At 65.5% G+C, this 25,698-nt stretch overlaps 3 protein-coding genes across 8 annotated transcripts in view; 2 read left to right on the top strand and 1 right to left on the bottom strand.

Annotated features, from left to right (window-relative positions):
• REXO4 (RNA exonuclease 4) lies at positions 1-12,420 on the top strand. 2 transcript variants are annotated; one of them, XR_005065077.1, is made up of 10 exons: positions 1-111; positions 236-469; positions 1,743-2,050; positions 3,213-3,350; positions 3,474-3,667; positions 4,522-4,610; positions 5,321-5,395; positions 5,691-5,765; positions 6,256-6,631; positions 12,410-12,420. XR_005065077.1 is itself a non-coding variant. In XM_037036842.1 (9 exons), exons 2-9 carry the CDS (start codon positions 254-256, stop codon positions 6,439-6,441), a joined length of 1,281 nt encoding a protein of 426 aa, XP_036892737.1. In that variant the 5' UTR covers positions 1-111; positions 236-253; the 3' UTR covers positions 6,442-6,729. The 2 variants fall into 2 exon arrangements, 1 of the variants encoding a protein (XP_036892737.1); XM_037036842.1 differs by lacking the exon at positions 12,410-12,420 and having other exon boundaries at positions 6,256-6,729.
• STKLD1 (serine/threonine kinase like domain containing 1) overlaps positions 6,706-25,698 on the bottom strand; it is a 20,720-nt gene continuing 1,727 nt past the window's right edge. The window contains exons 1-19 of one of the 5 annotated variants that reach the window (XM_037036839.1): positions 24,508-24,829; positions 21,853-21,939; positions 20,709-20,753; positions 19,377-19,451; positions 18,630-18,731; positions 16,807-16,877; positions 16,026-16,141; positions 14,588-14,706; positions 13,958-14,121; positions 13,227-13,357; positions 12,536-12,619; positions 11,075-11,191; positions 10,671-10,811; positions 9,918-10,046; positions 8,918-9,046; positions 8,678-8,806; positions 7,523-7,663; positions 7,206-7,285; positions 6,706-7,022 (exon numbers count right to left, since the gene is read on the bottom strand). In XM_037036839.1, the coding sequence (XP_036892734.1) occupies positions 6,861-7,022; positions 7,206-7,285; positions 7,523-7,663; positions 8,678-8,806; positions 8,918-9,046; positions 9,918-10,046; positions 10,671-10,811; positions 11,075-11,191; positions 12,536-12,619; positions 13,227-13,357; positions 13,958-14,121; positions 14,588-14,706; positions 16,026-16,141; positions 16,807-16,877; positions 18,630-18,731; positions 19,377-19,448 (1,887 nt within the window). In that variant the 5' untranslated portion in view covers positions 19,449-19,451; positions 20,709-20,753; positions 21,853-21,939; positions 24,508-24,829 and the 3' untranslated portion in view covers positions 6,706-6,860. Of the gene's footprint in view, positions 7,023-7,205; positions 7,286-7,522; positions 7,664-8,677; positions 8,807-8,917; positions 9,047-9,588; positions 10,047-10,670; positions 10,812-11,074; positions 11,192-12,535; positions 12,620-13,226; positions 13,358-13,957; positions 14,122-14,587; positions 14,707-16,025; positions 16,142-16,806; positions 16,878-18,629; positions 18,732-19,376; positions 19,452-20,708; positions 20,754-21,852; positions 21,940-23,489; positions 23,742-24,507; positions 24,830-25,698 lie in introns of those variants that run through there. The other 4 variants (XM_037036838.1, XM_037036836.1, XM_037036837.1 and 1 more) reach the window with 4 other exon arrangements.
• SURF4 (surfeit 4) overlaps positions 24,048-25,698 on the top strand; it is a 9,739-nt gene continuing 8,088 nt past the window's right edge. The window contains exon 1 of the mRNA XM_037036849.1: positions 24,048-24,188. Coding sequence (XP_036892744.1) covers positions 24,141-24,188 — 48 coding nt within the window. The 5' untranslated portion in view covers positions 24,048-24,140. The remainder of the gene's footprint in view (positions 24,189-25,698) is intronic.

The raw sequence follows: 25,698 nt of genomic DNA on the forward strand, positions 1-25,698 counted from the left end.
GGTCAGGGAAGGAAGAGCACTTCCGGGCGCTGGGGTGCGTGTGTCTAGATCCGCGTGGGGTCGCTTCCGGATTCGCTTGCGGGGTCCGGGAGGCCGGTTTCCCTGCAGCTGGTGAGTTGGTTGGCAGAGCCCGCAGCCGAGGACAGTGCGCCCCGAATGGGTGCGGGGGCCGGTCTGGGGAGGGCCGGGGCGCCGGCTGCCGCCGGCCTAGGTTTGGACGCCGCGCTCTGCTCAGGCCCTAGGTGGGGCCAGGATGGCGAAGGCGAAGGTGCCGACCCCCAAGAGCGCCCCGGGCGACCCCGCGGCTGAGCCAGAGCTTGTCCAGAAGCCAACACGGAAGGAAAAAAAGAAGCTGTGGAAAAGCAAAGCGCGGGATGTAAGCAAGAGACCGACAAGCGACCCCAAGGTTGAACTGCGCCCTCCGAAGGACCCGGAGGACTTTTCCCAGAACTGGAAGGCGCTGCAGGAGGTGGGAGTCGGGCTGCGCTCGTTTCCCGGGTCTCCGCAGACGGAACCCAGAAGCGAGACTCGGGGCGGGGCGGGGGGCGGAAAGCGAGCCTTGGAGGCAGGTTGGAGTAGAACCTTGTAAAAAGCAGGAAGTTGGCACAGAGGACCCCAGCAGTGAGACGCACCGTGGGTGACAGCTGCCCGCGATTACTGAGCTTTTAAAATGCGCGGACCCTGTCAGAGGGTCCAGGTGTGTGCGCGTTTCAGTCACACCCGCGCTCTCAGGTGGGCCTCCTCTACTGGCTCCGTTTTACCGACAAGGAAATGAGCCCGGAAGCGTCGGCTTGCCCAGGACTGCAGATGGGTCTGCAGAACCGGAGTCCCACGCCGGATCCCGCGGCCTTGTCCGGTGTCGCTGGGCTGTGCTTACCTGGAGGTTACTCTCTGCCCGCCACCGGTCCGTGCTCTTCACTGGCAAGGGCTCACCTGGAGTTGGCTGCTACTGTTGGTTTCCAGAGAGGACATGGGACGCCCAGCGAGTGCTCTCGGGTGGACCCACAAAACCCAGGACGGGGCGGGGGGGGGGGGGGGTGAGCGCATGCACTTGGCTGCTGCTGACCCTGAGTTTCTTTGACCGTTTTCTGGAGTCTGTTCTGGAGTCTTTTAACCTGCTCAATGGCATCTTAGGATGGAGGTCCTGTCAGCCCCTGCCTGGACGACAGGACCCATGAAATTCCCGCGGGCCACTCAGGGTCCTCTCTGGCTTCTGGAGCTGTGATTCTGCCTCTTAGTTTTGAGAGTGTAAAGCGAAATTGAGCAAAGAGATGCTTACGGTGGGAAGACCTTGAGCTTTGCCAGTGCATCCAGGACCGTAGCTCTTCCTGGGACCCTCACGGCTGCAGCCCGGGAAGCCCTGGGAGCGGTGTCCGTGCACCAGCCTGTGGGCCTGACCTGGAGGAAATGAGTCTGGAGTGAACTCTCAGTGAACCGTGAACACGGAAGCTGCTCAGCGTTCCCTCAGGCCCAGAGTGAAGGAGCCTGTGCTCGTTTAGTCTCTGGGTGGGTAAGGTGTGGACCTGAGCTCGTCAGTTCTTCGCCTGAAGTGACTCCCAGATGAGAGTGAAGGGGGCTGTCCTCAGGCCTTTGGAGAGCGAGTCCCAGGGATGTCCATGGGACGCGTGCTGAGGTGTGGCTGGGGTGTGTGTGTGTTTACAGAGGCACATGTAGGCTATTTCAATCTCGTGTGTGTGGTATCCAGTTCGAGTTGTCACGCGTCTTATTTTGTGTCCCATCAGCTGCTGAAACAGAAACCGCAGGCCCCAGAAAAGCTTCTTGTCGCATCTCAGGTGGATTCCAAGAAGCAGCCCAAAACCCTCCACCAGAGTCGAAAAGCAAAGAGAGGCCAGACGGGTGTGGAAACGGCACACCAGGAGGCCCCCTCGGGCCCCGCACCTCCCGCAAAGGGCAGCAGAGCAGTGCGAGGTGAGAAGGGAACCAAAAGAAGGACCGATGGTGACCTTGCTCCACAGCGAGGGAACCTCACGTGTAAGAAGCGGAAAGCGGAGGAGGTGATTGCCGCTGGGACTCCAGCCCCGCCCACTGAGTAAGTGCCGCACAGAGGACTAGCCACACTGCCCGGCTCGGCCTCTCCTGCCACCAGCTGCAGCCAGCCTCGGTCATCATCACGCTGAGGACAGTCATGGCGGCCAGGGCCCAGCTGCTTCAGGGGACCAAGGTGGGGCTGCTCCCGCAGCCCCCCCTTTCTGGGCCCTGCACTGTGTGTTTCTGCGCCCACTCCCTGTTGCCCCTGGAAGGCCAACAGACTGAGGGCAGGCCATGTCAGAGCTGCCCTGTCTCTGGGGCAGGGTGGGGCAGGGCAGAGTGGGCTCCCAGCGCCCCCTATGGTTTGTGGAATGAATGAGTGCAAGCCAGGAAGACTCCCTGGAGTCTGGGGCTAGTTCCTACATCTCAATAGTTGGGTGGTTCGGGGCAAGTTCCCGGCATCCCCAAGCCTACCCCCTCTGGTCATGTGAGTTGTCTGTCGGGTGGGGGTGAGATGCGGGGTGCCAAGCACCCAGCAGCCCCTCACTGGTCCTCTGGTGGTCATTCACATGGGCAGGGTACAGAGGCAGGGGCCACCTCTGAAAGGCTCTGCTGGAGGCCAGGTGTCACCGGGCTGTTGGGTAGCTCAGGGATGCAGAGCAGGAGCGTCTGAGGGCCTGGCTCACGTCATCAGGCCACGCGTGCAGCCTGGAAGGAGAGCGGCTGCCGCAGGCCTGCCCTGCTGAGGCTGATGGTCCAAGAGGGTGAGGAGGGGGCCAGAGGATGCGTTGGTGCTGCTGTCTCTGTGATGCTGCGGGCGTGGTCGGGTAGGAGCTGGCCACTCGTTGGGGCCGGAGAGCCATCTCTAAGGGAGTGAGTTGCAACCTGAGCCCAAAGGACTTGGCGTCCAGGGCAGGAAGCTACCTCCCTGCGTGGCGGGGGGGGGGGGGGGGGGGGGGGGGGCCTGGGGCCGNCTGCGTGCGCACTGGGGCCTGCATGTCTGTTTCATCGACGTGGGTTTGCTGCATCTCCTGGGTGGGCGGCGGTGCACACACATCGCCACCCCGCACTGGCCACACCACCGGTGCCTCCCAGTCCCTGACAACCAGCCTGCTTTCTGCACAGAGAGGCGGTGACGTGGAGCGTCCAGAGTTACAGTTCCGGCCGCCAGCTGCTGGGCGTCAGCCCGGACGGCACAGTCAGCCTGCCCCTCTGCCTTGCAGAGAAGACATCTGGTTCGATGACGTGGACCCGGTGGACATCGAAGCGGCCATAGGCCCAGAGGCCGCCCGGATAGCAAGGCAGCGGCTGGGGGGCAAGGACGGGGGCCTGGCGCTGGAGAAGCAGCAGGCCTTCGGCGGGTGCGTGGCAGGGCCTAGGGCGAAGAGGGTGGGGGCCTTCAGGAGGAGCCGCCCCTCTGCTCCGTCGGTGCCCTCTCCAGGGTCCTGCCATGCTGACCACATTGGCACCTTTGTGCCCTGCAGCCTGACGAGAGCCGTGGCCATGGACTGTGAGATGGTGGGCGTGGGCCCCTCGGGGGAGGAGAGCGCTGCCGCCCGCGTGTCCGTCGTGAACCAGTACGGAAAGTGTGTCTATGACAAGTACGTGCAGCCGGCCCAGCCGGTGACCGACTACAGGACGGCGGTCAGCGGCATCCGGCCAGAACACCTGCAGAGGGGTGGGTCCCTCCCTGGGCTGGCGGTCTTTGGGGGGCCCAGCCTGAAGACCAGAACACTATCCCCGAGTTGCTCTGTGTCACTCGGCAGCAGGGACCGAGCTGGAGACCAGTCGGGGATGGGGGGCGGGGAGGTGAGACAGGTGCTTGAGAACCCATGACGACTTTGGGAGGCCGTGCACAGCGGGGGGCCAGGGCCTGAGGGTGGGGTGGGGGGTGAGGTGTAGCTGGTGACCTGGTCGGCAGGTAGGTGTAGGAGGTGACAGCATGTGGCCTGGGTCTGGAGACACCCTGAGGGCCGAGTCTGTGGGGTTTGCTGGTGGGCTGGCTGTTGAGCGGGAAGAGCAGAGAGGCGTCTGACCTGACGCCAAGGTTGGAGACCAGGAGGTCCTAGAAACTGGGGGATTGAGGCCACTGCTCTGCGAGGGGGAGGCCACTGGGTCCCCTTCCTCAGAACCCTGATCTCTGCACCCAGGAGACAGCGACCCTGCGTTGCCCCAGTCCCGCTGGGGTGGGGGCAGAGTCATGGGGGGCCCGCAGCCCCCGAGGGGTGCCTGTGACAGCGGGGCAGAGGCCCCAGAGCTCGGGGGCCAGAGCTGCGTGTCCCACCGTCCACAGCTGCAGACCAGTCTGTTCTCCCCTGTGTGTGGAGAGGCACGGACAGGAGCCTTGTTCCATAGCGGACTCGGGGCTGCTCGGGCCCTTTTCCCCGGTGGGGTGGGGGGTGGCGGCCATCGCACTGCAGTGGAGTCGCGTGGGCCTGGTGTCCTAGGGCGGAGCTCAGCCGGCCAGTCCCAGAGGCCTGACCAGGGGGTGACTGGGACCTGTCACTCAGGACCGCTGCGGTTCGATTTCAGGAGAGCAGTTTGAAGTTGTGCAGAAGGAAGTGGCGGACATGCTGAGAGGACGGGTCCTCGTGGGACACGCTCTGCACAACGACCTAAAGGTGCGGCCCCGCCCTGCCCGCCTGCGCCCATGCGGGGGTGGGGCTAGTCTGACCCGAGCCCGTGTGCAGGAGCAGGCTGGGCGCCCTGCACTGCAGGGCTTCCGTCGCCCTTAACCCCCGGCGTTCCCCCCAAGAGGTTGGGGCGGCCCTGCCCACCGCACCAGCACCTTCCACAGGGCACAGCCTTCCTCACCTGCCCGCTCAGACCTGTCCTGTCCCGGAGCCTCGGGTTGCCAAGGCTGCGCTCGCCCGCTCTCGGCGGCTGCCATGGGGAACCTGTGACGGGGGGTGGCTGAACGCAAAGGGTCCCGGGCAGCATGGCCTGTCCCCTCTGCTCCCTGAGGGTCTGGCCTGGGGAGAGCAGTGGGGCAGGCAGAACCGGGCAGTGTCCTGTCCTCGCTCGGGGCGCCCCTGCGGGGTCTGTGCCACCTGGAAGACGGCCCGACCTATGGGGACTCCCGACCTCTGCCCCCAGAACCAACTGGCTGACGGGTGACGGGGACAGGCCTCCTCCCGCCTCCAGGTTCCACTGTATCATTTTTGCCGATGTGGCGCCACCTGGAGTCGGTGTGAGGCTCTTTGCAGAAGTTCAAGTTCACAGCAGTTTCTCTCTATTCACGTGTGTGATACGGGAATTCCTTGTAGGGGGTCATTGGAAAAACGTGAGTTATGGCACCGAACGACACCAACGGCGCCGCCTTTCCTTCCAGGTGCTCCTCCTCGATCACCCGAAGAGGAGGGTGCGGGACACGCAGAAATACAAGCCTTTCCAGAGCCAAGTGCAGGTGCGTCTGGGCGGTCCCCCACGTCGCAGTGGCTCTGCTGCCCCTGGGGGTTTTCGTCTCCCCTTTACCCTGACCAGAAGGAGCCCCAAGGGAAGAAGTAGAGTCCTAAAGGCCACCCACATGAGCTGCTGTGACCCAGCTGGGCTGTGTCCACCTCGGGTCTCTGATGAGACCTTTGGAGGTGCCCAGGGCAGAGCCTGTCCCCAGGACTGGCTGCCAGCAGGGCATCACTGCAGGGCAGGGCGCTCAGTGGGGGCCCCTCCCAGCGTGGCTGTGTGCTGTCCCCGCCCCACAGAGCGGAAGGCCGTCCCTGAAGCTGCTGGCAGAGAGAGTCCTGGGTGTCCGCGTGCAGCAGGCAGAGCATTGCTCGGTGAGCGAGTCCTGGGCGAGGCCCCCGGGCTTGGGGCCGTTCCTGCCCTTGCTGTGGGAGCGTCTGTCACCTGCAGGGCCACAAAAAGTGACCTGGCCCTGGGGGGGGGGCATGTTATAGGGGGTCAAACCCTAACTGCCCCCATTGGGCAGAGGGCAGGGCGCCTCTGTGATGAGCCCTGGTGACGGGTGTAGGAGTGCGGGGCCGTGGGTCCCAGTGCCTGAAGCTGCTGTGCTGTGGCCTCTGGGCTCTGCCCGTCCGGCGCCGTATGCCCCACCTCGCATCAGGTTGGAGGTGCGCCATCCTGCGCTGCGGGCCTGACCTGTGCCGTCCTCCGAGGCCCCGCACCAGCTGCCAGGTCCCTTCCGTGCCCAGGGCCCTGAGTCGCAGGAGCGCCGCCCTGCTCAGCTCTCTCCTCACCCACCCAGTGTCTGTCGTGTGGCTGTGCTGTCACCTGCAGGGACAGTCACGGGTGCGTGGTGTCGCCCAGGTCCAGGACGCCCGGGTGGCGATGAGACTCTACGTCCTGGTGAGGAAGGAGTGGGAGCGCCAGGCCCGGGGCAGGCGCCCGGCTGCCGCCGCTGCATCCCCGTCCACAGGCACTTGTGGCCACGTCGCAGGGCAGGCCACGCCTCCCCGGAGTGGCAGCAGAGTCGTGGCAGCACATACGCCCTGAGAACAGCCCCAGCCCCAGCCGGGAGTTTCCCTCGGCCGCCTTTGGACTTGGCGACTCCCGGTGGCGGTGCCACTTCCTGCGCCACCACCGCCTGCCCCGCTGAGCAAGGTGACGTCGGTCAGTCCCTGAGGCAGCGCCTCCCCCATGGGCACCGGTGTGCCACCCTGGGTGGCCTGGCACGGGAGCCCCCGTGTGCGTGAAGCCCAAGGTGTCACCACCCCTGCTGCGGGCACAGACAGGTCCGGGCCCACTGCGGAACAAAGGAACTAATAAACGAGGTTTTATTCAGCTGGGGCCCGTTTCGTTCCCTGTTCGGAGTAGTCGGGAGGCCTGCGGTGTCCGTCCGGTGTGGCAGCCTGATGGGGCCAGGGCTGAGGCTGCAGGGAGACGAGTCCAGCACCGTGGCTGCCTGCCTCCCCCTAAGAACGCCTCTCGGGTGCGCGGCTCTGGGAGGCGGGGAGAAGGCTCTGGGCAGGTAGGGTGTCGGTGTCCTCAAGCCAGAGCCCCTGGGCCCTGGCAGAGCAGGGCAGCCCAGTCCCCCCCAGTCTCAGGAGCACGCTTTCTGCATACGAGACCAGCTCCTGGGAAGAGAGGGGACACTCAGTCGGTCCCTTCCCACGGGCAGTCTCGTCCACAAGGAGCCCCTTTGTGACCAGGACTGCCTGCCCCTCCCCTTTAGCTCGGGGACAGGGTGTCAGGCTCTTGGCCACCAGGCCCCTGCTACACAAGCCTGGCCCCTGGGAGACCCTCCCTTCGACACTCACCAGGCTGGAGGGGAAGCGCTCCCTGATCTCCTGGACCAGGGCCCCGATGCCGCTGGACACCAGCTCACACAGGATGTCCCCTGCAGGCAGAGCAGGAGCCTGAGCCCCGCCAGCCTGCGGCACCAGGCTGCAGCTCAGGTGCTTCAGAGGAGGGGCCGGCAGGACAAGGCTGGGTCCCTCCTGCTTGGGCTCTGGCCTGGGTGGGCTCCATGCACAGTGGGCACCAGGCCTGTCTCCAAGAGCCCCCCCATCCCACCAGGCAGGCTGGGAGCAGCCACCTCCGCTGCCCCTTTGCCCCCAGCTCCCCGGGCGCTCACGGTGAGAGGCGAGCTGGGCCAGCAGCTGGCACACGTTCTCCACCACCTCCGGGTCGTCCCTGTGCCTCGCATAGGTCTCCCGGATGAGGGCGAGGCCGCTGCCACGGTCCTCCGGCACCACCACCCGCAGCGCTGCCAGCTCTGGGGGTCAGGGGAGGGGGGATCACTCATTCCCCTGCAGCTGCCTGTGCTCCTTGTCCTCTGGCAGTGGGGTGTGGTCAGGGGACAGGGCCTTAGAGCTATCAAGGGCTAAGTGTTTGGGACTGCACGGGCCTTGGCCCTGGCAGAGGCCTCCGAGGTCGCCACCCCCTCCCGCAGGTGCAGGGCAGCTGCCACCTCGCGTCCTGGTGGAAAGAAGGGGCTCCCAAGGGGTGCTCCGCTGCACCCCGTGTTGTGGGTGGGGTCTGTGGAAGCACAGGCCGCAATGCTGCATGGATTGCGCGTCACACACCCTCCTAGGGCCCCGGGGGGATTGACTCTATGGAGGTGGCTGGACAGCCAGTGGGTAGCCAGGCCTCTGGGCTCCTGGCCAGTGGGTCCTGACAACCCCACCCCTCGTGGGCCTGGTGGTGGCCCTCAGGGCCTCAGCCCCTTCACCGTCCCATGAGGGTGGCAGCTCGCCTCCACCCGACTCCAGCTGGGGGCCCCAGGCAGGGTGCCTCCGTCTGAGAGGGAAGATGCCATCGCGCCCTTCAGAGCCCCTCCCGGGACTGATGGGGGCCCCACTCCCTTCTTCAGGCCCAGGCCCTGGGAGGCTGAGCCTGGCCTGGCTGGGCACGCAGATGGGACCAGACCTGGCGGGAGGGGGTGGGAGCTCCCACACACACCAGCTGGCGACCCTGGCGGGCTAGGACTGGGCATGGGTGACACCTCAGGGTCTGTGCTGGGGCAGGGCACTGAGACAACCCTGCCTCCTGGGCGGTTTTGAGGAGCGAGGTGCTTGGAAAACCTGGGCCCACTCCCCATGGACGAGGAGGGTCTGAGAAAGAGTAGAGCGAAAAAAAAGTTCTAACAAGTGTGTGTGTCTCCACGGCAACTTCTGCGTTCCAGGGAGAGTTTGCTCCTCTTTTCCTTCTTTGGTGTTTTGCCCCGGAGGGACAGCCAGTTTCCCCCTCGCCTCCCAGCGGCAGGCAGCCGCTCCGGCCCCAGGCTCACCGGACACCTGGGCGAGGCTGGCCAGTGCCCGGTAGGCGTTGTTCACCAGCAGCGCCCCGTCCTGGTGCAGCCGGATGCTCTGCAGGAGCAGAGCCGCCACCTCCTCAAACAGGTGCTCCTCGATGCAGCCTGCCGGGGGGGGGGGGGGGGGGGGGCGGGCGGGNGCGCAGCAGCTGGTGCCGCCGCACGTCACCTCGGGGGCCCGGGCCCCCGGCCCCAGACCCCCCCCAGGAGGCTCACCCAGCATGGCCAGCAGCCAGAGGACCGCACAGCCGGCTTCGGCTATGTCTGCATCTGCTGGGTAGGTGGCCAGCAACTCGGTGACGGGGGCCGGGGCCTTCTTCAGGAGGTCCTTGCTCACGGCGTCAGCTGGAGCCAGGCCAGGGGACACCTCATGCTTGGGCGCCTGCTGGACTCTGTGCAAGGCCCCCACCGCTGCCTCCCACCAAGGCCAGCAGAGGGGGCTGTGTCAGCCGCCCTCAGAGACGGGAAGATGGCTGGTCAGGGGTGATTTCCAGCCCACCAGGGGGATTGAGTCCCAAGGCAGGGCTTGGGTGCGGGCGGGCTCTGCTGGCCAGGAGCCGCCTTCCCTTCCAGGTGCTGCTGGAGGCGGGGGGCCTGGAGGGGAGCGGGCAGTGCGGCGGGAGCCCACCTCTTTCCTTTATTGATCGTGCTGGCCTGAGTTCCCCCTTTCTCCCCTCCACTCTGCACCCCCACTCCCTCAGGCCATTGCCCCACCCTTGTTCATGTCTGTGGGTCACGGGTGCAAGTTCTTCGGCTTCTCCATTTCCTGCGCTGTACTTGACATCCCCGGGCTGTTCTGTGACTACCTACCTGTACTTCTTACTCCCCCACCTCCTCACCCATCCCCCAACCTCCCACCTGGCGACCTTCTGGTAACTTCTTTTCTCTGTTGCTATGTAGAGTCTCTCTATCTTCAACCTTGGGTCCAATAACAATGTGTCCTGGAGTGGCCTCTTCAATCCGTCATAACTGGGACCCTGCACTTCCTGGCTGGGGCCCATCTCCACAGCACGAATGAGGGTGGGCTGACTTCCCAAACCAGGGACCGCGGGGAAATCCCAGGGTGTGGGCGCTGGCAATCCCCCTGGGCAGGAGGCACCCCAGGAAGGGACCCCCTAGGACAGCTCCTTGCCTGGGCCTCTCCTCACCTTTCTTGCCCTCTGCTTCTGGCTCCTGAAGAGCACAAGAAACAGGCCGAGGAGGGGGCCCCACTCACCGTCCACCAGCAGGGTCCAGAGTAGGCGCAGGCTGGCGAGGGAGGCGTCCCTGTGGTCGGCCCAGGTGCCCAGGTGCCCCAGCATGTGCTCCAGCAGCCCGGCCTCCCGCAGCTCCTCCGCAGTGTGCTCTGCAGGCCGGTGGAGTTGGGACCATGAAGGAGACCTCCTCCGGGAAGCCCTCCCAGAGCACCACCTCTGTCCCACACTCCCCAGGCAGGCCGTCCTGTGGTGCACGCCCCACTACAGGGCCCCTGCTGGGCCCGTCCCAGGTGGGCGGCCCCGGGACCACAGGCCCCAGCCCCACCTCCTGGGCCGCTGAGCAGCCTGATCCCTCTGGGATCCTGCTGGTTCCTGGCAGATGACCTGACAGGCCACTCCGGTGGACACCTGCTGTTGTGACGCACCCTGTCCCCTCCCCAAAGTGGCACCAGTGACGTGTGGCCAGCTGTCTAGTCCATTGCCCAGCTGCCCTTGGCTGCCACAGGCCTCCAGGTGAGAATCTGTGGCTCCTGACCAGGTGCTGGGGAGAGGGGCGGGCATGTGCAGCCCTGGGCACTGCCCCTCCCCCGTGGCCTCAGGAGCCCAGCGGGCAGTGGGGTGAGCAACGCCAGCCTTGGCACGCAGCCCGGTCAGTGCCAGTGCCCACTTGTGGAGGGAAGGAGAGGAAACAGGACAGGCGGGTGGGACAGACCCCCCGAGGGTCCCCTGCACTGCCAGGACCCCACCTCAGCCCAGTGGGCAGGCAGACGTACCCTGGCTGCAGAGGACAGTGAGGAGACTGTGCCCGATGACCAGGAGCTGCCGGGCCTCCGGGTGGCTCTGCATGGTGCTCAGCAGGAAGGAGGCGATCCAGCTGCCCCTCTGGGCCTCTTCAGCCGGGTCCTGTTCCGGCGCTGCTCGGCCAACGGAAGAAGCCCGGGGTCAGCCCCAGCACCGGGGGCTAGGGGCGGAAGCCCCTCACTCTCTGCGCAGGAAGCGAAGGTTGGCCTGGTCCCACCGCCACAAAGCAGGACCCCGTGAGGGCTTGTTGCGTGAGGGGGTGAAGGACCCACGGGTGGGGGACCCGCCTGGTCACGCGGCCAGTGGCGAAGGGCTGGCACCTGCAGTGTGGGCTCCCAAGAGCCCACCCAGCTCACTGGCCAGGGTGGGCGCCCACCTTGGCTCAGGATGCGCAGCAACAGGGAGCCGCCACACAGCTGGAGGTCCAGGATGCTCTGGTGTAGCTTCATGATGGCCACCAGATCTTCCACCAGCTCCACTGGCCACGGCAGACCTGGCAGGACGGTGGCGGGGGGACACTTGGCAGACAGGCAGGGGTGGGAGGGGGTGTGGGCCAGATCGGGCACCAGAGGGGGCTGCGTCGGTGGGGCATCGCAGGGGGTGAGGCAGGGTGACTGTGCTCAGCATGTTGCCGCCCTGGCATCCTGTCCTCAGGGCCACAACTCTGCAACCAGAGCTCCCCGGCAGCCACGCTCATGCGCAGACACGGACACCGAAGGGCACTGCTCTGGACCGGCATGCCCATCCGCAGCCCCTGGCCCCGCCCGCCCCAGGAGTGCCCCTCTGGGGTCCCGGGGCTTTCCTGCCCGGCTGTGCTGCACACCAGCAAGGGGTGAGGGGCAGCGGTGGGCCGGGGGCCAAGGGTCCATCCTGGCCCACTCCTTCCCCACCACGGCTTCCCTCTCCAAGGCCCTCCCTGTCCGGCCTGAAGTCTGGGGCCCAGGAAGCCAGGCCAGGGCCAGTCCCTGTCCAGACCTGTCTGGGGCAGGCCAGGCTCGGGGGCAGGAAAAGCCGCCATGGGAAGGGGCCCAGCAGCCTCCCTTGGTGTCTGCAGGAAGGAAAAGCCCGTCCAGGGCCTGCTCTGGAGGGCGCGATGGGGGAGGGGGCGGGAGGTGCAGGGGAAGGGCCAGCACAAGGGCTGTGCTGCTGCCACGCGGGGTCTGGATGGGGCCTCTGCTCTGGGGCCGTGGGGCAGACCCTGGCGGAAGGGTGGGGGGCCGGCAGATGGGTGGGCAGATGACTGGAATAAGCGGCTGGGTGGGTGGACGGACAGATGGATGAGTAAGCGGATGTAGTTTTCAAGCTGCTGAGACGGAGGCTGAGCGGGTACCTTTCAGGAAGCCGCGCGTTCGCTAAGTTAAAAAGGTCGCATTCATTGACGGAGAGTGTGGGGCAACCAGGCGGGCCTCACGCCCTCTAGGTGGGGGGTGAGTGGGCACATCCGTGGAGGGCAATTTTCAGTGTCTGTGAAAGCGTGAGGTCTTACCACCCTGCACACCCAGGAGTGTGTCCCACGGAAGCACCCAGGCCCTCGCGTGGGCTCCGGGGCGCGCGGGGGCCGCCGGGGGCTGCCAGAAGCGGTGGTGTCTGGGGCAGCAGCCAGGGCGCTCTGGTGGAGAGGCCTTGGGGGACGGTTCGGGGCCCCACGCCACGCCCCCCGCGCTGGGAGGCGGTGGCCACAGGGAACCGTAGCCTCATCCAAACGGGTCAGAAAGGCACGGGCCCCCAGGGGGACAGAGACCAGCCTGAGAAGTGTGAGGGACACTGCTGGGGAGTGTGGAGTGAGGTCTGCCCCCCCCCAAGAGGAGCTGGGCGAGGGGAGTGGAGGGGTCCCTACCTAGCTGGTCATCGGGCATCGTCAGGAGCTTGTTCATGACCTCGAGCTGCACTTCAGGCCGCCTGGGGAAGTTGTGCATGACCTCTGCAGGGGACAGGAGGGTGTGGGGGGGTCCTGCCTGCCTCCAGAGCCCGTGCCCAGGAGACACAGGGAAGCTGAGCAGCTAGTGCCTCGTGGGCGCCCTTCCACAGAAACGGGGCAGAGTGGGCAGATGGCACGGGGTCCCTGCCGAGAGCCACGTGGTGGGTGGAGGAGTGAGCAGCCCACCCACATCCCACACGGGGACACAGGGCAGGGAGGGCAGAGCCACCCTGGGACTTGAAATGGCCTCTAGCTCCCGTGCCCCAGCCTGGGCGAGTGGTAGAGCCCGGGGCAGGCACCGGGGGTTGGGGTGCTGGGCCAGTGCTGGAGGCCTGAGGGTGTCTGGTTGCAAATGGAGCCCCCTGCACTTTCTCCCCCCACGGGGATGCGCCTGCCAGCCGGGTTCTGGACGAGCACTAACCAGGCAGAGAGGGCTGCCGCGCGGGGGACTCTCTGGCTGTGGGGGCCGGTGCTGGGCGACCAGGGGCGTGGCGGGAGGAGGCTGCTCAGCGGCCGCAGGGGCAGGGAAGGGGACTCGGGCAGGGCACTGACCCTTGGGAGCGACGACACCGCAGCCCCATGATGGCCCCCGCCTGGGCGCCCTCGTCACCTAAAATGCTGTCCACGTCGCCTTCCAGGAGGATGCGGGAGATGAACTCGGGCACCGCCCGCTGGTACGGTGCCAGGATGCCTCTCGGGGACCTGAAGTTGCAGCTCTCCAGGGCCCGGTAAGTGACCTCCCTGGAGAGGGCGACAGAGCCACGTGGCGGGTGAACTGACCCTTGCAGCACTTCCTGGATGGACAGATGCATGGACAGACAGACAGTGGGCAGTCTCAGGACTCTCGGGATGGCCTTGCCGAGGCGGATGCTGGCCCCAGCCTTCCCATGTGGACTCTGACTGGCACGCCTCTCATGCGTCACAGGGGAGCCCCCCTGGCGCCCCAGCAGTCCACCTCTGGGAGGGACTGAGTCTCCACCCGTGTGAGCCCTCCCTCCACAAAAACACACCAAACAGCAGCTCTCGCACCCGCCGTGGTTGGAGGCAGACACAGCCCAGGCCGGCTTCAGTGCCACAGGTTCACTTTTCTCATTTTGAAAATAAACCAGTATCAGCACATTTGCCGTATCCTGGGGCCACACGCCCCTCGCCAGATGGAGAAGGCGGTCTTGTTCTGTCTGTCCTCCAGGACACGTCACCAGACTGGGCTGGGGAAGGCAGGGTGGGCGTGGCCTCTGCCCACGGGGGTGGCGGGGGGGGGGGGGGCGCCAGGCTCAAAACGCAGAGGAGAAGTGCAGAGAGAGAAACTGCAGTGCAGGCAGCCCCAGACCCTGAGCTCACCTGGCCGTTACCCGCTCTGAGGGGTTGACCTGCAGCATTTCGGGCAGAAGGGAACAGAAGGCCTTGGTGTGGGGGACCCGCCTCTCCTGCACTGTCCGCAGGACAGCCTGCAGGCCCTCAGGCTGGCTCCGGATGGACTTGCGCAGCAGCATGGCCTCTGTGGCCTGCGAGGGGACGGGGCGATGAGGAGGCCTGGCACCCGGAGAGTGAGCGGCAAGCAGGCGGGGAGACCTGGCTGCCACCTCCACCTTCCACCAGACCCCCGAGGCCTCTGGAAGGGGTGGTGGCTCAGAGAGAAGCCAGTGTCCAGGGCCGTGGGGCACAACCCTCCTTCCTGCCCACTGGCGGGGTCCCTCGGGCTGCACCAGGCCCCACGGTGGGGACGTGTCACCACTCCAGCCCACAGGTGACAAGTGTAGGTCCGGCTGGTGAAGGGCCGGGCTTTCGCAGCCGAACCCATCCTAAACTCAAACGGGGACTCCCGGGCATACCCGGGGCCTGTCCTGCCACCGCCACGGGTGATGAGGACACCTGGAGGGGCCTGGGGCCGAGGTTCCCCAGGGCCAGGGGCAGGCGTGGGGGTGGGGGCTCTCTGGGGCACCGGCCGGGGGTGTGGGGTTTGGGGCTCACCCCCAGGAAGGAGCAGCTGACCATGTCGAGAATGATGCAGCCCAGGGACCAGATGTCGGCCTTCTGGGTGAAGCAGAAGTCGAGGGCCTCGGGGGCCATCCAGGACTTGTGAAAGGGGTCTGTCGGCAGGAGAAGGGGGGCGTGAGTCCTGGCCTCCCCGGGGAAGCAGCAGCTTAAGAAAGAAGCCCTTGGCCACCCTGCTCAGGGAGGCAAAGGGCAGCGTCTGCCGGGCGAGGGAGGGCGAGGGAGGGCGAGGGAGGGCGAGGGAGGGCGGGCCCCCCACCAGCCCCCGCCCTTGGTCTTCCTGACGCTGCCTGCCTCTGCAGGTGCCCTCCAGGCGGCTGTTGTGGGGTGCAGGAGGAAGGCTCAAATCTGCACCCTCTGCAACATCTCGCTCCTTTATTGGTTTTTTTTTTCATTTTTTGAAAGACTTTATTTATTTTTAGAGAGAGGGAGAGGGAGGGAGAAAGAGAGGGACAGAAACATCCATGTGTGGTTGCCTCTCGCACGCCGCCCCCACTGGGGACCTGGCCAGAACCCCAGGCCTGTGCCCTGGCCTGAACTAAACCCACAACCCTTCGACCTGCAGGGTGACGCCCAACCCGCAGAGCCTGGTGGGTCAGGGCGCATCTTGCCCCTTTAAACGTCAGGACCTGCAGGCAAAGTTCCACTTGCCCCGCCCTAGTTTCTTAATCTGACCCCAGAGGAGGAGCCTACTGAGCAGGGCCCCAGGTCCAGCTGTCAGGCCCTGGTCAGCCATAGGCAGCCCCTCCTCCTCTGGACCTCCACTGTCCAGTCCAACAGAGCAGGGGGGGCTGCCAGGGCCCCCCCCTCCGCCACCCAGCAGGTCCACCCACCCGTCTGTCCCTTTGTTCACGCGTCCGTCCACCCGTCCGTCCCCTGTGCATCAACAATAGCAGGTCAGCGCCACCAGCACCTGCGTCCCCAGGGCTCCTGGGCGCCCTGCCACGGCAGTCCTCTCCTTCCCCGACTCTGTGCGAGGCCACACGCAGCTCCCTCTGCCCCACTGTCATTTCAAAGGTGGGGAGCTCATGCCCGGGACTCCCCAGCTTCTCCATCCCGGGGTCACTTCAGCTCCTGGCCCCCCACAGCCTCCCATCTGTGCATGTCACTGTCCTCCTCCAAGCCCCTCCCTCTCCCCCGACGGTGGTCAGCACTTTCCGGGGGTTGTGTGGATGCCATGTGCCTCCCTCCACCCCAGCGGGCTGCTGCTTCCGCGCAGGGTCTGAGCCTCAGTAAGCCCGGGAGGATTGTTGGGGGACCTTCGGAGCAAGGACAGTTTTGACGTCACCATGTTCCGGCCCCCAGAGCGGCCACCGCCCACTGGACTCCAAGCAGCCAGCTTTAGGTGGACAGCCCTGCCCCCGTGGCTCCCCAGCCACCACAGCCGACCCAGCCCCAGGGGGGCCCCGACCACCTTCCTCAGCTCGGATGGTCCACTTGGCTCTGTGGGTCATCATCGCAGCGGCACTCAGGTCCTGCAATTTGCAGTGGTTGCGGCTGACCAGGGCCACGTTGGAGGGCTTGAGGTTCCTGAAACCAAGGGGACAGCTTTGGGCCCCCGCCACCGGCCGGCAGGCACCCTGAACCTTACCCCTGCCCCTCCCAGCCCCGCCCCTCCCTTCCACGGAGGCCCCTCTGCAGCCCACTTTCCTCCTAGACACGGGAAATGCAGCCGGCATTTTAAACTGCAGAAAACTGAGCCTCCTGCAGGTGGGGACCCGCCCCTCCTGCGGCTCCTCCCAGGTCTGAGCTTCAAGGCCTTCGCTGGGGGGTCGACCTGGAGCCCTGAGTGTTCCCCTCGGACACAGGGTCCGCCTGGTTTCCCCTCCTTGACCCAGGACACTGATCCCACCTGACCTCCTTCCCAGCCCTCAGACCATGGATGCCAGGGGCAGATCACGGTCGGGCCACCGACCAGGGCCAGAGGCCACGGCAGCTAATCTCCCGTCTGGCCCGGAGAGTGCTGTTATCTGCCCTCTTTCCTTGTACTTGAGAACCGCCGCCGAGTCCACTCGCCCCGGCGAGGCCGTGTGGGGAGGGCGCCTCACTGCAGGTCGGTGAGACGGCGCTCTGGGTGGGCGCCAGGCGCACGAGCCCCGGCCCCACCCATCTCCCTGGGTCCCGCAGGCAGGCACTGGTGTCGGGGAGACTGGGCGCCTCTCCTCCAGGGGCAGCCTGCCCCCCACCCCGGTCACCTGTGGACGATGTCCAGCTGGTGCAGGAACTCCAGGGCATCCAGCACCTGGCCCAGCACGTTGTGCATCCACTGGGGGGGGGGGGAGGGAGAGGCGTGGCGTCAAGGGGGCTGCAGCCTCGCGAGCGGGGGCCCTGCAGCTGCTCGTCCAGGTCCCAGACCCCCCGGGCCAGCAGGACCGGCCCAGCTGCGCTGGCCTCACTAGCTAAGAGCTCGGACCCCACACTCCTGTCCCCACAAGGGGACACCGAGTGCCCCGCGGCTCTGGGCCCACACCCCACCCGTGGTCGTGGGCAAACTGGGCGGCAGAGAGGGTGAAGTCCTCAGTGCCTGCTTGGGCTCACCGATCATTACAATGGAAAGAGCCCTGACAGAACTTTCTGGAACAAACATCACAAACAAGTGCAGCTCCAGGCCAGTGACCACCCAGCCGTGTCCCTGAGGTTCCACGCCGGGGTGTCAGCGAGTGCCCGAGTGTGCAGGACCCTGGGATTTCCCTCGCCTGCCCTCAGCCCAGGCTGGCTCACCGGCTCACGGGCTGGGCTTCTACGGACACTCCCAGGCTGGAGAGGCCCCACCGCCCCCAGGGGAGCCGCCTTGGCGGCCCCTCCCCACGGACACGATGTGGGATGCCCCCGAACACAGGTGCTCAGCACACGGGCAGGCAGGAGCCATTTGGGGCGGACCGTGGGCCTAACTGTGAAAGCCACTGCGACCTAGCTCTGGTGACCACGTGGCCCTGGGGCAGGAGGGGCCTCTCCTACAGGACTCGGGGCACCAGCCCAGCGAGGATGCTGATGGGCAGACTTCACTGCGACGGGGAACTTCCCCTGTTGAGAGAGCCAGCTGGGCCGGGCAGCTCTGGTGCCCAGAACGTCCGATGCCCAGACGCTGTTGGTCTGATCCTGGTCAGGGCCACACGGGGACCAGCGGTGAGTGTGTGAGAAGGGGACACCGGGTCGATGGTTCTCTCCCTGCCTGTCTCCCTCTCTTCCTCTCTCTCTCAACCCAGTAAGTGAAGATGAGAGAGAAAAAGGAGACCTGGCAAGCCGCAGGCGGGAGAGGACTGCCTGGACGCAGACAGAGCTCACACAGATCACCAGGAAACAGACAGGCCGGGTCTGAACCAGCAAAAACCCGAACAGATACAAGAGAGGGTTTCCACGTGGCTGAAAAGTGCTCGCTCTGGTCACTCACGACCACTAAAGCTAAGTGTCTTCTTTCATTTGAGTGAAGAGGCCGGCTCGCCCAAGTGCGGCCGGGATGTGGAGCCGGGACGCTCGCGCCGGCGGGGGCAGCGAGCCCGGGGCCGCCAGGCCGGTGCAGAACACGGGAACGTGGCTGCACACGCCTGCTCTGCAGCCCGGGGGCTCCTCACCGCAGCATTCGGCCCGGGAAAGTGAGTGTCTGGGTCACCAAAAGAACCCCAGCCACGTTCAGGGCCGCCTTGTCCCTCGCAGCCCGACTGGACGCCAGCTCGGCGTGGCCATAACGAGGCGGCAGCAGCCACAGAAAGGGAGGCCGTCCGCAGTGCGCTCGGCGCGGGTGGGCCTCAAGGGGGCCTCGTGAGGAGCCAGGCCCGAGTCGGCGCGTGCAGACTTCGGGGCCAGCAGAGGCCAGACCTGGGTCCTGACTGACCAGGACGGTGTGGCGCTCCAGGGGGAGACTGCACAGGACAACCGTGTGAGCATGCCTGGCTGTACACATGGACGCCGGGACACGGGCGGACAGGCCCCAGGGGCCCTGCCGTCCCCTCTGCCCCACCTCCACTGGGGGGCCTGCAACGCCATAAGGGTCCAGGTGGCCCCGGACGGTCTGTCTCACCTCCCAATCAATGACTTCCTTTGCCTCCCTCTTCTTCTCGATGACCTTTTGGAGGCTTCCCTTGCTGTAGTCCATCACCAGGCAGAGCAACAACGAGGAGGTCTGCTGGGGACAGGGGCCCCTTGGCTAGGTGCCGCAGCTCTGCCCCAGAAGCCCGGGCCACTCGCGGTCCGTGGTGGCTGGGGGAGCTCTGCCCACTGTGGCCGGGGCACTCGAGCCCCTGTGAGCGGCCCCTGCTCGGGTCTCGGCCGCACCCCGCCCCGGCCGCACCTGCACTTGGACCTGGCTGCAGGCTGCGCACGTCCCTGTGCATGTGGGCGTCGGGGCCCAGGAGGCCCGGGCGCACCGGGCCAGGGGCTCTGAGGAGGGGCAGCAAGGGGCCACCCCCACCCCCAGGCCTGCCTGCTCCCTCTGCAAAGAGCAAGACACCACCCTTGGGCATGCGGGAGCCTCTGGCTGCAGAACCAGCTCAGGGGCCGAACAGGTCAGGTGCCGGAGTCAGAGACACCTGGCCTCGCCTCCCGCCCGGCCACCAGCTGGGTGAGAGACTGGGAGGACCCCACTGAGGCTGTTGGGGCACACCTGAGCCAATGCCGAGAGAGCGCCCAGTGCGGCCCCGGAAAGTGCCCAGTCAGGGTGGCCACTACCATCCCAGGGGGAACACGGCACGCGGCGCTCTGCCGGCAGTTCGCCATTCCTGCGGCTGCTGAGTGGCCCTGGCCACAGGCGTTGGTGGCTCTGACCCACCTGGCTGTTCCACACGATGAACATCTCCCGGTAGATGGAGATGTGGGCATGCCGAAGCTTCAGTAGCGGCATCAGCTGTGGGCAGAAGAACAGAGGAGGGGAGGCAGTCGGGGGCCCGGACTCTCAGTTTGTGCTTCCCTGTCCCACAGGCCAACAAAAACGCCAGCTTCCTGCTCCGAGCAGGCAGGGCAAAAGGATAGATTGCACAGGACAGTGTGTAGGATAGTGTGTAGCTGGCTGGTGGTCAGCAGCCACATGACCTGGCATGGGTCCCAGCTCCAGCAGGTACATGTAGCCTGTGCTGTGTGACGGAGGAGCAGCTCCTCAACTTCTCTGAGCCTCCTCGCCTCACCTGAAAAGAGTGTGGCCGTGGCATCTGCCTAGCAGGGGTGTCACAAGGACTGAGGGCCCCGACGCTGGCCAAGTGCCTGGCGGAGCAGGAAGAGAGACGGGCAGGGGTGACCGAAGAAGGCGGGGGGCTAATGGGAGAGGGGGTACTGAGGTGCCCTGGCCTGCCTGCGGGTCCCCTGTCCCCGCCCCCAGCTGGAAGTGTGGTGACAAGGGACACGGCAGGCAGCAGAAAGGACTCCCACCATCCCACCATGACTGAGATCCAGGACTGTGCCCGCGTGAATGGGCTGGACACGACAGCAGGTTGCCCGGGGGCCGTGGAAGGGGCTGGAACGTGGGAGGCTGTGAGGGTCTGGGGGCCACAGGTGGGCTTTCTGTCCCTCTGTCGGAATGCGGCCTGGGCCCATCCCTGCTTGTCAGTCACACCGGGGACCGAATAGCTGTGTTGTGGGCAAGGGTTGAAAGCTGGCCACTGCAGGCCGAGGACAATGAGAGACCCTCTGTCACACAGGGCGGCAGACACCGCCCAGTGCAATTCAAGAGTGCAACGCAGCTCAGAGCTTCCTCAGAGCGACCGAGGTGCGCGCAGCTGTCCTCGCTGCAGCTACAGCCAGGACGGCTCCGCCGGCTCCGCCTGGGGGAGCGAAGGGGCGTGAAACGGTGCACAGCACCCCAGCCGCACCGCTCTGTGCTTTCGAGGGCTCCTACTGCAACGGGCATTTTTGTCTTTGAAAACATCTTTTAGGAGACGGTTACTGGGAGATGCGCCCAGGGACTGGGTGGACACGCACCTGCGGCCCTCTGAGAGCCCGCACCCGGAGGTGTCTGCGCCCAGGTGGACATGCGCGTGTTTGGGCCCAGATGCCCTTGGTGGCCTGCCGCTCTGGCTTCCGGCAGCACGAGGCGAGAACTGGTTCCCAGCCTCCTGCCTCCACCCAAGCTTCCCCATCACTCCGAGTGCAGGGAGCCACCCAGGGTTACCTCCTCCAGGGCCTCGTTGGCGTGGTGATTGTCAAGGCATTCCACCTGCAGGGACGCACCGGCACTAGTTCAGTAAACCTGCCATAAGCCTTCTCCGACATCATTGCTAACACCACCTCCGCCACTACCACCACCACCATTACCACCATCTCTAGCACCACCAGCACCATCAACACCACCAGCACTGACTTTTTAAAAAGCTCCTGTTTGGCCCTGGCTCGTGTAGCTCAGTGGACTGAGCTCGGGCCTGTGAATCACACGATCGTGGTTCGATTCCCAGTCAGGGCACATGCCTGGGTTGCAGGCCAGGTCCCAGTGGGGGATGCTCAAGAGGCAACCATACATTGATATTTCTCTCCCTCTCTCCTTCCCTTCTCCTCTAAAGGTAAATAAAAAATCTTTTTTAAAAAAGCTCCTGTTTGCCCGTGAGATGACAAGGCCGTCCCCACATGGACCAGCGATAGAGCAAGAGGTGGGTGAGGACTCCAAGGCCTCAGACGGGAGGCAGAGTGGAAGGGCTTGCCACCTGCACAGGTGCCCTGACCTCAATGTGTTCCCACCATTTCCGCCACCAGGAGGTGCCAGCTCCGTCCCCCTGGGCCCCTAGCTCACCAGGCCCGCCAGACTTGGACACACAGGGCTGTCCCCCTCCAGTCCCCACTGCACCCTGCAGTGCCGCACAGAGGGCCTGGTGTCCGGTTCTTAGCTCGGTGTGACCTTGGCCAAGTCCCTGCCCCACTTTTGTAAAACTGGTGGCCCCCAAGGAGGCAGCTTGAGTTCACATCATCTCTGGAGCTGCGTGACCCCGGTGTGCGTTCAGCCCCCCAGAGCCCCTCCACCTGCCTGGGACTGCAAAGTGGGGCCGTGGCCCCTGCTTTGCTGGGCCAGCGGGGACTGAATGAGATGACACTTCACTGAATGACTGGCTGTGGCTGTTGTCAGGGTGAAAAGGGGCACTTTCTCTACATCAGGGTGACGGCCACATGTGAGGGGAAGCTGGAGTGCCTCACGCTACCTCCATGCCCCCGCCTGACTGGGTTTGCCTGGAGGCGGCTGGCCAGGAGTCCAAGCTGCACCTGTCTCATCAGGAAGCCTCTCGACAGGGGGACCCACCCTCACTGGGTACCTGGGCACAGCCGCTTACCTGCTTCAGCACAAGCCTTCCTTTGGTTCTCCTGTGCTCCACCACCAGGTTCACCCCCAAGGCCCCGGGGCTCAGCTGGTCCAACACCTATCAGCGGAAAGGGTCTGAGGCTTTCGGGAGACTTGCCCAGCTTTTCATTCCCCAAAGTGCGCTCGGCTCCCAGGCTGCCTCGGCTCCCCCTGCCTTCCCTCCCACCCCGTTTGGCAGATAGAGAAAATGACCGGGAAGGCCAAGGAGCTGTTTGAGGCTTGAACCCAAGCCCATCTCTCTGGGGCCGGTTCCAGAGCTCTCCCCACGGGCCCGCCTTCAGTTTGTCCCTCTCTCCGCCCGCACACCACCTTCCAGCACCGTCCCCCAAACTGGGCATCCAAACAAGAAAGTATCTGGTATAATCGTAGGCACAGCCACGTGTGTGCCTGGCAGCGTGTGGTGCACTCTGCACGCCGGTCCCCACAACCTCCATCTCCTGTGTCCACGCTGGGGGAAGCAGAGGCCCAGGGGCCAGGTCCTGCCTGAGGCTGCAGCTGAGACGGCCTAGATTAGACTGGAACTCACTCAGGGTCTGACCCTGGAGCCTGGCCATGAGCCTGACCTGCTGAGAGATGGCTGCCGCACATACACGGGCGTTGGGGCAGGGCTGGATGATGGATAGAGGAGGTGGGGTGGGGCACAGAGGAGAGGTGTGGGGGGCAGAACCTCGGGTCTTGGGACTTTCTGAGTCCAGAAGAGTTTGAGGGTTCTGTGACCCAGCCCCTGTGAGCAGCCTGAACCCCGCTCCTGGAGTAACGGGCAGCGTCCTGAGCAGGTGACGCTGCGGCGAGATGCTCAGGCCCTCATCCGGGGCGGCAAACCAGAAAACACACCAGCGTGTCGGATCGCCACGTTTTTCTCCCCTGAAACGGTACCTTCGCTTTCTAAACCTCTGGCCCCCCCCCCAAAACACCCCTGCTTCACCACCGGTGGGCTGCCCTGGAGTCCTCCCACCCAAAGCGAGAAAGTCTCAGGTACAGATGATTTTTAGGAGAATGGCATTTTCACAAAGGCCACATTGAACATTGCGTGGAGTTGATGTATTACGCACAGAGGCATTTAATTAGACGTCCATGGGTTTGAATTCTGCAGCTTTCCTGTTCACAGGCCAAGGAAACGACCCAAGCCCCCCCCCCCCACCCNCCCCCCCCCCCCGCTAGGGACTACTGACAAGGTGTGTTGGGAGTTTGGGGGCTCCTATGAACTGTCGGCATTCTGGGTGTCCTGTCCTCATGGGCCCAAGCCCACAGACGGGTGGGAGAGGAGGACAGAACTCTCCTCCAGGGGCAACATTCAGGCAGATGAGGCTGGGGAGTCCTTAATTTCACCCACAGTTTCAGAAAGGGGTGAAGTGAGGCCCAGAGAGGCAAAGGGCACCCAGGGCCACCTTTGGGGGTGCCCTCTAAGCTGGAGGCCGTCACCGGCCAAAAAGTGAGTCCAGTGCTTCCTTGGCGGGGGAGACCACACTTGCAGCCTCTACTGAGACTGCGACCGTTAAACCAAGTAGGGGTTCGGGGTGGCAGCAAGAGGTCCAGGTCCCTTGCGGCTTATCCCAGACAGTCGGGCCCTTGTTCCCCCAGCCTTCCCGCCAGGGGACACCTCGGCACCTTGTACTTTTCCATAATGACTCCAGTCCTCTATCTCCCTCCGGGGGGTGCTAGCGGTGCTCCCCCAGCCGGCGTCAGCAGTGGGACCCTCGACTGAGCATGTTCAGTCGGGACCGCGTCTTGGCAAGCACCCCATCCCCCACCCTGGGGAAGACCCTCAGTCCGGGGTGTGTCTGCCTGACCACGTGACCCTCCTGCCCAAACGGCAGCCGCAGGGCCACCGGTGTGTCCCTCTGAGGAGCAGGCCCTAAGGGCCTAACCGCTTTAAATTTCCTGCTGGGTGAAGAGTCCAACACTGTGGGCGGGGCCGAACGCGAGGGGCGGGGCCAGGAGGGGCCGGCGAGCTCCGAGTGCGGTGGGCGGAGCCGGGCGCGTGACGGGCAGAGTGGGCGGGGAAGGAGCGTGGCGGGCGGGCCTAAGGGCGCGGAGGGCGGGGCAGCGAGCGCGGTGCGAGGCCCCTTTAAGGCGCGGCCCGGGCGGGCCCGCCGGCGCGGCCCCTTTAAGGCTTGGCCTACGTGGCAGCCGCTGGAGCCGCCGACAAGAAGCCAGGGCGGCCGCCGGGCACTTCCTGTGGAGGCCGCAAAGGGCGCGGGTGCCGACCGGCCGGACGCGGAGCGAGCGAGCGAGTGAGCCGAGCCTCCCGCCGCCGCCATGGGCCAGAACGACCTGATGGGCACGGCCGAGGACTTCGCCGACCAGGTGCGGCCTGCGGGCCCGGCGGCCTCCCCGCCCCGGGCCCCCTCCCCCGAGCCCCCTCCGCCGGCCTCCTCCTCCGGGTCCCCCGCTCTCCACCCCCGCGCCCCGCGCCCCGGCGGCTCCCAGAGGCGGCCCTCCGCCCCGATCCCCGCAGGGTCTCCCCGAAGCCTGGGCCGTGCCTTCGCCCCTCGGATCCCACCGCTGGGATCGTACCCCCTCCCCCCAACCACGACCCTCCGGCCTGGGCTCGTTGCCTGTCCCGGCCTGGGACGCCCCCAGACCCAGCCCCCGGGCCCAGCCTGCCCCTCTCTCGCCTCCTCACCACGGTCTGGGGTGTATTCTCGGGCCCTGCTTCGGCACTCAGCTCCGGTGACCCGTTCCCTTAGCCTGGCCCGAGCCTTCCTGGAAGGCGAGGGGTGTGAGCAGCTGCCTCTCCGCCCCCTGAGGCCGCGGCCCCAGCCCTGAGGGGCTCGGGGAGCGCCCCCCCCATTCCGGCTGCTGGGGTGATCCCTGCCCGCCTCTCCTTTGCCTGGGCACTCCTAGGAGGCGGGGTGGGGAGCTGGATGCTGAAGCGGGGTTGGTCAGACAAGGCAGTCTGGGGGTCCTCCTGGAGGAAAGGGGGCGCCCTGGTATGCACCCCAACTGCAGAAAGCACAGCCCTTTTCTTTTCTCTTCTCCAGGTGTGTGGACTCAGTGGGGTCCCCTTGACCCCGCAGTTTCCCTCCCTGGACTCTGCCCCAGGGCAGAATTGAATGAGGATCTGTCTTACACAAGCCCGGGAGGAGGGGACGCCGGGCTTTCCTGGTTCTCCTTCCCAGGCCCGCCTCTGCAGGCCAGGAGAGCCGCCAGGCAGGCGGCTGAGTGAGGCTGTCAGATCAGAAGTCCAGGCAGGCGGAGGGGACGTAATGCCCAGTCTTGGGGGTGGGGGGGCTTCAGTCTGCAAGCCCGTCCTTGCCCGCCGGTGGCCCAGACAGGTGTGGGTATAGGCTTTGCCCAAGTTCAGAGCAGTGAGGGCCAGTCACCAACTCCAGGGGAGGGGGACACCCAGCCACCCAACTCTGTGGCTGCGCTTCTTGGAAGGCTTGTGTGTGCTTTTTAGAAAACAAAAAACGAGTGTTTTCTGATTAGTTATCAGTGAACAAGATTTTCCTCCTCGTCCCCAGGGGTGGCTGGGTCCCCAGTGTTATGAAACAGTAGGGGTGGGGGCACTGCTGTGGAGCTCAGCCTTTCCTGGGGCTGTGACCTGGAATCTGCAGACACAGTTTCAAACCTGCACCCCTGTCAGAGACTGCTCAGAGCCAGGCTCTCGGGAACCACGCGTGCCTTGTTCGGTGTTCATTGACATAATGGTGGTGACCCAGTTTTATCTCCCCGATCAGCAAACCTTGAGAAAGTCGGCTCCTTTCAGCCGAGGGAGCCTCGAGGGCCACGGTCCCTGGCTGTTCGGCCTGGAGGAGCCTGGTTTTGCAAGTGAATTTCACAACCAAGTCCAAACACAACGGCTTCTGGCCAG

This window comes from Sturnira hondurensis, unplaced genomic scaffold (assembly GCF_014824575.4).
Source record: "Sturnira hondurensis isolate 20B ecotype Veracruz unplaced genomic scaffold, ASM1482457v3 Scaffold0022908, whole genome shotgun sequence".
In the NCBI taxonomy this organism is placed as follows: domain Eukaryota; kingdom Metazoa; phylum Chordata; class Mammalia; order Chiroptera; family Phyllostomidae; genus Sturnira; species Sturnira hondurensis.